The 9663-nt window shown below is 44.3% G+C and overlaps 1 protein-coding gene across 1 annotated transcript; it reads left to right on the top strand.

Moving 5' to 3' along the window:
* The first annotated feature begins 908 nt into the window (after positions 1-908).
* On the top strand, positions 909-1946 carry IQCF6 (IQ motif containing F6). The gene is made up of 2 exons (XM_024983249.2): positions 909-1367; positions 1522-1946. Exons 1-2 carry the CDS (start codon positions 1296-1298, stop codon positions 1888-1890), a joined length of 441 nt encoding a protein of 146 aa, XP_024839017.2. The 5' UTR covers positions 909-1295; the 3' UTR covers positions 1891-1946.
* The last annotated feature ends 7717 nt before the right edge of the window (positions 1947-9663 follow it).

Below are 9663 nucleotides of genomic sequence, written 5' to 3' on the forward strand. Positions count from 1 at the left end.
GCATCAGGGTCTTTTCAAATGAGTCAGTTCTTCGTATCAGGTGGCCAAAGTATTGGAGTTTCAGCTTCAGCAACAGTCCTTTCAATGAATATTCAGGACGGACTTCCTTCAGAATGGACTGGTTGGATCTCTGTGCTGTCCAAGGGACTCTCAAGAGTCTTCTCCAACACCACAGTTCAAAAGCATCGATTCTGGAATTCTGATACACTCTATTTTACAAAATTTATACCAAAACAGAAAAAAAAAAAAAGCTTGGAATATTTATAACCGTCTCACTGCATTGTCAAATATTATATTTTTGACAAGACAGAACTTCAATTTTAATCAGGCCATCAATGAAAACAGAATCTACTACTTAGGATTTTACGTGTCTAAAAACAGTAAGAATTTTCTACGGACCAGTTTTTGTCTTCAAACTTTTCAAACCTTGCTTTTCCTCCACTGTACTTACACTTCTGGTGCCAGGCACTGCAGGGAGTGTCCACATCACTGTAGCTGCACTTCTGTCCCCATATCAAAGCATGACACAGGTGAATGGATGTTGTAACTGGTAGGAAAACTCCTGGGAAGTCATTGCTAGCAGAATGTCTAACAAGAATTTACCTGTTCCCAGGGGTGACTGTGAACCACATAAATCTATCACATTAACCCATACTAAGTATATCCCAACTCAGCTTCCCCTTAGTCACATTCCAAAATAAACTGCGGCCATCCCATGGCACCTGACAGGAAAAGGGTGACAAAGGGGTTAGAGAAGGGGAGACAGAGGCCCTCTCCAACCGCAGATAAAGTATCTTGCTTCCACAAATTTAACAAAACACATACTAGCCCATGAACACACTGCTCAGGTCCCTCCCAAAGACCCTGACACTTAGGCTTCCAGAAACCCACACTGGTGACGAGTGTGTGTGTAATCCCTTACTTGAAGGAAAGCTGAATGAATCTTTCTCTCCACTGACACCAGCAGGACCGGAAATAAGTGGCTGGAAGGTGTAGAAAGAGCAAGGCTTCAGACACCAGCTGAGTCTGAGAAATAAACTGGAAGCAAGAAATAATGACAGCCCCCCTAAAGTTACAGGTATCAGTAAATAAGGTGGCTGGTCAATCCATAAGAAGATACAAACAAAAGAAGACGAGAAAGAGATGTGGGTGAAATGTGGGTGAACAGGACCTAATGAGGGGAGACTTGTGTGCAGGTGGGCGGAGTCTAGTGATGGGGTGTCTAACAGTTGAAGGCGGGGCTACAGACTAGGGTGGCCTAACTGATAGATGAGTGGACTCTAAAGACCAGGGCCATGGACACACAAAATGTGAGTGAGGCTCATACAGAAGGGATCTGTCCAGAGGATAATGAGCAGTGTCTAAAGGTGAGTAGGGTTTGGAAATAAGATGGATGGGGCCCAGAAATAAGAGGCCAGGGCTACCTGGGCCATGCCCCCTTTCCTCCCAGCACCAGAGGTGGGGTTAGGAATGGGAGGGTACCCCACTGAGCATCTCCATGTTCTTCCTTCCCCCAATCAGTTAGAGAAGGCAGCCATAAAGATTCAGTCATGGTGGCGTGGCAACATGGTACGCCGGACGTTACTGCATGCAGCACTCAGGGCCTGGGTCATCCAGTGCTGGTGGAGGTCGATGCAGGCCAAGATGCTGGAGCAAAGACGGCGCCTGGCACTAAGACTCTACACCTGCCAGGAATGGGCAGTGGTGAAGGTGCAGGCACAGGTTCGCATGTGGCAGGCCCGCAGACGGTTTCTCCAGGCACGCCAAGCAGCCTGCATCATCCAGTCTCACTGGCGCTGGCATGCCAGCCAAACCCGAGGCCTGATCCGGGGCCGCTATGAGGTCAGGGCCAGCCGGCTAGAGCTCGACATCGAAATCCTCATGACCTAGGGTGCTGGCAGAGCCAAGGAGACTGGATCTCTCTTCCAATAAAGACATTTACTGACCATGGTCTTGCCCTTTGGAAATCAGATCCACAGAAGAGGGATCAGCCCCTTATCTTCCTGCCTCCACCCTCCAAAACAATGATTTCCTGACATAGTCTAAAGCCTGTCCCAGGACAACTCACACTAGGCCCTTGCTCCTAAAGTAAACCTGACCAATCTTGTACCCAAAAGAAAGCTCAGAGCTCAGGGCTGGCTCTGATACTTGAGCCAGCCTGATCCCAGCTCCCACCACAATTTGGGTAGGCACTGGGCTTTACTCTTCTGCAGCCCCTACCAAGCCACTTCCATTCAGATTAGGACTGGCTGCAGTCAGAGCCAGCTGGGAAGGGCAGGATTCCACAGGCTTCTGATCAGCAGGGCCCTCAGGGCCGGCACAGAGCTTGGCAGTGAGCCAGGAGGACAGGGTACCCCCAGCTGAGCAGCAGCAGGACAGGCGCTGTGCCTCAATGGGGGACAGCCAGGTAAAGCCAGCCCCTGGGGAAGGCCAGGGCAGAAGCAGAGAGGCTGCAGCTGTGCCTGCTGCCTCCCTCCCCAGAGGCTGAGAGACATGCCTCCCCACCCCCCAACCCCACCTTGTGCTGGCCACTTCCTGGGAGAACCAAGCATGGAGTTGGTGTCGGGGGCGCAGAGAGAGCCTGAGGATTGGAGTGGATAAACAAGCAGAGGAAGAATAGGGATGAGCAGGCAGGAGGGCTATCCCTCTGCCATCAGCGGTTGTTAGCTTGGGGATACAGCTTCTAAACCTTATCACATCCTCAGAAGCAGCTGAGCTGGCCTTCCCTCAAGATTCCCTCTCTCCCCCAACCCTTTCACAAACTACCACATCCTCTGCTGAGCCTGCCTTGAGTGGGTGCTGATGTGTCTATGCTTTGCTGAGGCTCTTATTATCTCTCGGCATTTATGTCTCAATCATCTCTGAATATGCTCTCTCAGTCTCTGCTTTGTCAAACATGCCCAAGTCTGTCACTCTCACCCTATGTCAGGTGTGATACTTGTCTGAACCTGCATCCCAGGAGTCTGAGGTCCATGACCCTCCCTAGGATTTTGCGAAGGGTGGCCTTGCACAAGGGATGGGAGGACCAGCTGGGGAGGTGTACAGAAGCCAGAGGTTTTCATGGGCCTCGCAGCTGGGTAAGGTTCTCCCTCACCCAGGGCTCAGTGCCTGTGTGTGTGTTCGGGATTCAGGGCAGGGTGTCCCTAGAACAGCTGTGACAGATATGAGGATTCAGGGTTCAGTTCAACATCCATCACCTCCAGTAGCAGCAAGTGTCAATGATGCAGCTAGGTTCCTCACTCTTCCAAGGGCCCTTTTTAGGAGCTTCAACACAGCTTTCTCCTCCTTACTGGCAGTGGTGAGTGGTAGGAAACTGGTTAGGTCTACAAACGGAACATGGCAGGAATTCTGCATGGCTTAGCCTGTGAGGCATTCACCCCTGCAGTGAGAGGTGTTTCAAATCTACGCTAGCAAGAGTTTAACTCTCTGATTTACAGTCTACAATAGGCACTGGAATCCCCTAAGATACTGGAATGCCCTGATGCCTAGGCTCACCCAGAGATTCTGCTTTATCTGGGCTGGGGAGTGGCCTGGGCACTGAAATTCAGTATGCATCCACAATGTGAAAACTGATGAATTAAGTCCTTCCCAGCCCAGGTTACAGTCCCCTACTCAGCTCGCGTGGTCCCATCTGCAGATGGTCATGTAGAATTCCCAGCTTTACACTCAGTGGGCTCAAGGAAATCAAGGTTTTCTGCTCTCTGATGAGCTAAGCATGCACAGTAAAACAGGGATCTAGAGGCAGAGCTACCCTGGGTCAAAAACCTGTGGAAGCAGGAAGATCCAGCACCTCCAGACAGCTGGGGTCTGAGATGGGGAAAGGCTATTGGGGAAAGTAAGCTAGGCCTCTAGTTCCAGGTAGACAGTATCCCAGGAAGATGGCACCACACAGGTGTCAGTAATGGAGACTGTGGGGCAGTCCAAGAAGGCCAAATTTCATCCAAAGTCTTCACCACCACTGCAAGAGTCCCTTCAAAGACCAGGGGTCTTGAGAAGCCAGGGATGGTCTAACCCTGTAGGTGTTGGGCATGAGAGAGCTCCAAGCAGAGGAATGAAGCACAGAACAGGAGTCAGGAGAGAAGCTCTTTTAGCAGCAAGGTCTGTGGCTAGCTGCCTGGATTAGTGGAACCATCCTTCCCTCCTTAGCAAGGATGAGACCACAGGTGGGACTTCTTACCGGCAGACCTCTCAGAACGCTCTCTTCTCTTCTCCACCATCACTGAGGACTGAGCTGCATAGGAGCTCTTCCTGAGAATACACTGAAACAACAGAAGCAGGAATGGGAGGAGCATGATTGCGGCTAAGGGGCAGGTGTGGGCCAAAGAGCATTCTGGGGGACGTGGTGTCCCCACACATGCTCCTTCCTCAGGTGACATGGTGGCCCCAAGAGATATGTAACCCAGGCCTGATCAACAAAGAAATCTACTGATCCTCAGACTGGTCCAGCCTCCTGGGCCTCTAAGAAGGTAGTTCAGTAAGTGAAAGCCCATCCCCTACCAGTCCCCTCCTGCCCTGGAAAAGGACTCCCACGTTACAGCTAGTCTCCTTGCCCCACAATGCCCACTCCATGCTCTCCAGCCCCTCACCTGATGCATCACCAACCTCAGTTCCGATCCCATCACTCCAGGGTCTCCATCCTAAATTTTCGTCTTTCTCTGTCCCACATGCCAAACCCAAAATGAGATGCCACAGCCACTGCCATGCATGCCCAGGAGCTTGAGTGGACCGGCCCACATCCCCCTGATCACTCACACACATTCACACACTTTACAGGAGGACTGGTTCTGACCACTATCCCACCACTCCCATTTCGCCAGGTGGATGCTGCTTAGTCTTTGTTCAGCTTTGTTTCTAAAACTCGTTTGTTCAGGTCTGCCAAAAGTTAGTAGTCTGGAAATAAGCACTTAAGATGTAGAAGGGCTGGACTGAGTTGAGAAGAAAATTTGTTTTCTGGGCACTCACAAGCTGAGCTTTCATATAAACTGTTCAGAACAAAGAACTTCGGATAGAGTATATCCCTAAAGAGGGTGATAGATGTTGACAGTGAAAGGAGGTGGAGCACAGGGCCCACAGAGAAAGTTCCAGCCATACAGGAAGAGACAAAAGTCCATTCAGAGGCTTGAGATAGAGGAGTGTGAAGGGGCTCAGGTACCACTGCAGCCTGCAGCCAGATCCTGCCCTCGGCCCCTCCTCTCAGGTTACCCCAGGAGACACAGGGGAGCCTGGGGGAGGCTGTATGATTCAGAGGCAAAAGTAGTACATGCCAAAGAAGGGAGAGTTCCCTGGTGGCCTAGTGGTTAGGATTCTAGGCTTTTACTTCTGTGGTCCGGGTTCAATCCCTGGCCAGGAAACTGAGATCCTGCGAGTAGTGTGGTGCAGCCAAAAACAAAAAGCCAAGGAAAGTACTGAAGGAGTGGGTCTGAGGGCTGTCCTCACTGAGCCCTGTATACTCCTTATGGGACTGGGAAAGAGCCAAGAGTCCCGGACCCCAAGATGGGAGAGGCAAGATATCACAAAGGGGCCTAGGACAGAGACAAGAAGCCACAGACTGTGGGGACCTTACCATCCAAGGCCAAGGCAGGGACCACGGGTATCAGAAGGTGAATTTAGGTCTGTGGGTGGAGGACACAGTAGGATTATCTATTCGGGGTGGGTTGAAAACATGATTTCCACAAGAGCAGGCAGAACCACCTGCAAGATCCAACCCCGGAGGGGAAAGTGGGAGGTATCAATGAAAGATGTTTGGCTATGAATTGGTAATTGCTGTTGGAATGATGACTACTCTGTCTCATTCTGAGATATGTTTGAACATTTCCACAGTAAAAACATTAAAAAATAACTTTAGTATAAATAATAGAAGGATGAAAATTACTTAAATAACTTCCATAATAGTTAGGAATTGTATTGGGCTCTTAGGAACAGAAACCTGAAAACCAGCAGCTTAAACAAAATACAAGTTTGTTTTCTTCTCCCATAAATAAAGCCCAGGAATGGGAAGGCCAAGGTACAGCAGGTGCATAATATCAAGAGGTTCCATCTTCTTTGTTTCCATACTGCTCTCCTGGGATGGGACTAGTCCTCTTACTCTAGGATGACTCCTAGAATTCCAGCCATCATGTCTGCGTTTCAGGAGAGTAGGTGAAGAGCAAAGAGAGAAACATGTATGCCATTCATTTCGTTTAAGGGCCTTTCCCAGAAGGCTCACTCACCCAGCCTTCTCCACTTATATTTCACTAGCTAGAACAGTTACCAGACCTTCCCTGCTACAAGGACACACTGTCGCCAAGTGTATCCAGAGAGGCTAGATTCTGCTCTGATGCAAACTTTCAAATCTCAATGGCTTAACTGAAATGTATTTCTCACTCACACAAATCTGCTGATCTCCAGGCAATTCTCCATGGTTGTCTCTCCGTGTGCTTGCTCAGCCTTCCAGGCTGCTCCAGGCTTATACCACCTCCATGTGGATATGAACTCCTGTGATTACACTCATCCAAGTAGGGGCAGGAAGGGCTGGAGAGATGAGTACTAGACTTGCAGTCTTCCACTTAGAAGTGTCTTATTTCACTTCTGCTCTGTTTTATTGGCTCAACACCCATGCAGCTGTGTCTAACTTCAAGGAGAAAGACAATGCAATCTTCCAACATGCCTGAAAGGAGAGGGAATAAGAAGTTGGTGAAGAAATCAATGTGCCCCTCGTCATGGTGCCATTTATGAGATAGAAGAGAGAGTAGATGGGGTGGTGGTGACAACCAGCTTGAGGCACAGCTCCTAAAACATTATAGAAAAAATAGGAAGAAAAGATCTTGACCAATTCAACAGAATGGAAAAAATTAATAAGAAAGCAGGATAGAAAACCCAAAGATTCAAATAAGTCTGTATTAAATAGAAATGGGTAAAATTTATCTACTAATATTAACAGAAATCTTGCATTAGGTTTTAAAATATAGCCAATCGTATGTTGCTTTATAATGGACACATCTAAAATAAAAGAAAGCTGGACACTGAAATTAAAACAACAGAAAAAGATAAAGCAGAAAAGAACATTTAGCTGTTTAAAAACACATTTACCTTTCTCTCTTCTAAGATCTAAGAAAAATGAAAAACTAATTAACTTCACACAAAAAGCTCACAATTGTGAACAGAGTGAAACAAGGGCCATTAGAGGCTATAGGACCACAACTCTGGAAAAAGGAAAGAGGAAAGAGGTACCAGATGAAGCAAGGAAGGAAGCTGAAGAACAAATGCTCAGGGGGCAAAAGGATGAGGGACAAGAACGCAAACACAGACATCTGACTCCAGGACGTGGGCCCATTCTCCCAAATGCTTCCTCCATGAGACTTGTGGCTCTGGTGTAAGAAAGTCCTAATAGGGACTTCCATGGTGGTCCAGTGGTTAGGACTTTATGCTTCCACTGCAGGGGGCACAGGCTTAATCCCTGGTCAGGGGACTAAGATCCTGTAAGTGAGGTGCAAAAAAAAAAAAGAAGTATTGATAGAATGAAAGAATACAGAGCTCATGCTCCTACATTTAAAGGATAAAATGAGTATTGAGGGCAATGAGCAGTCTTGCCACCTGAAATTCTGCAAAATATCATAGTTGATCATTCCAAGTAATATAAACCATTCCAAAATAGAGAAAGAACAGAAGGTTACCCAACTGTCTTTATGACTCTGGCATAGCATTGTTATCAAAACCAGACAAGTATTCTGAGGATCTAATGTATTAACATGGTGACTGTAGTTGATAACACTGTATTACATAATTGAAATTTGCTGAGAAAGTAGAACTTAAATGTTCTTACTACATATAAATATAGATATATAATATGTTAATTAACTAGATGGGAAGAATCCTTTCATAATGTATTTATACATAAAATTATCAAAGTGTATAAATCTATTTGTCAATTACATTTTAATAAAGTTGAAAAAAACTAAAAAAATAATCCAGACTGGCATATTATAAGAGAGATAAATTAAGATCACCAGCTATAATAAATATACATGTAATATATACCTAATAAATATAAAAATTAAAATAAACATAAACCTTAAATAGAATATTAGCAAATAAATATAGATATATAATATGTTAATTAACTAGATGGGAAGAATCCTTTCATAATGTGTTTATATATAAATTATCAAAGTGTATAAACCTATTTGTCAATTACATTTCAATAAAGTTGAAAAAAACTAAAAAAATAACCCAGACTGGCATATTATAAGAGAGATAAATTAAGATCACCAGCTATAATAAATATAAATGTAATATATACCTAATAAATATAAAAATTAATATAATCCTTAAATAGAATATTAGAAAATTACAAACATTAATTTTTGTTTATTTGTGTTTTTGTTTTTTGGCCTTGTGTGGCTTATGGGATCTTAGTTCCCTGACCAGGAACTAAATCCCAGCCCTACCCAGTGAAAGCAGAGTCCTAACCACTGGACCACCAGGGAATTCCTCAAGAATCAAGATTTAAATGTATAAACATAATGACAAAACAAGGATTTTCCAGGAAACCAATAATGATTCAACACTGAAAAACTCCATCATGTTAGCTGATTGATTAAAAGAAGAAAAAAATCATATGATCAAAAGTAAGCACTCATTCTCATTTTTTAAACATTACTAGTAAAATGTAAAGAAAATAAATATAAGGATATAGTAAGGATCCAAATAGAAAATATAGTAAGGATCCAAAGAATAAAAACATATAAGGATCTCACACAACTCAACAGCATAAAAACCAAACAAACAGTCCAATTTAAAAATGGACAAAGGACTTGACATTTTTTCAAAAAAAATAGACAAATGGCCAACAGATACATGAAAAGGTGCTCAACATCACTAGTCATCAGGGAAATGCAAATCAAAACCACAGTGAGATACCAGCTCAAATCTATTAGAGTGCCTATTATCAAAAAGATAAGAAATAACAAGTGTTGGTGAGGACATATGGAAAAAAGTGAACCCTTGTGCAGTCGTGGGAATGTAACCTTGGTATAGCTACAGGGGAAAAAAGTATGGAATTTCCTCAAAAAATGAAAAATAGAACTACCACATGATCCAGCAATCCCACTTTCGGATATACTTGAGAAGGAAATGAAATCACTATCTCAGAGAGACATCTGCACTCCCATATTCATCACAGCATTACTCACAACAACCAAGATATGGGAACAACCACAGTTTCCGCTGACAGATAAACAAACAAAAACAGTATTGTTTTGGCTATTTTGAGTCTTTTGACTCTCTATACCAGCTTAAAATCAACTTGTGGTTATCCACAAAACAACTTTCCAGGATTTTGTTTGGAATTGTGTTGAATCTGTAGTTCAAGTTGAGAAGAGCTAACATATTGACAACGTTGTGTCTTTCTACTTATATACTGAATATCTCTCCACTTATTTAGTTCTTATATTTTATCAGGGTTTTATAATTTTCCTCATATAGATCTTAAACGTATTTGGTTAGATTTATATGAAGTATCTCACTTTGAAGGACACTGTGTAATAAATGATAAGTTTTTTTAATGTCAAATCCCCCCTTTTTATTGTTTTTATGTAGGCACGCAATTGACTTTCGCAGATTAATTTTGTATTCTTCAATCTTCCTATAATCACTTAGTTCCAGGAACTTTTGTTACTTATTCTT

Source organism: Bos taurus, chromosome 22, assembly GCF_002263795.3.
Source record: "Bos taurus isolate L1 Dominette 01449 registration number 42190680 breed Hereford chromosome 22, ARS-UCD2.0, whole genome shotgun sequence".
Classification (NCBI taxonomy): domain Eukaryota; kingdom Metazoa; phylum Chordata; class Mammalia; order Artiodactyla; family Bovidae; genus Bos; species Bos taurus.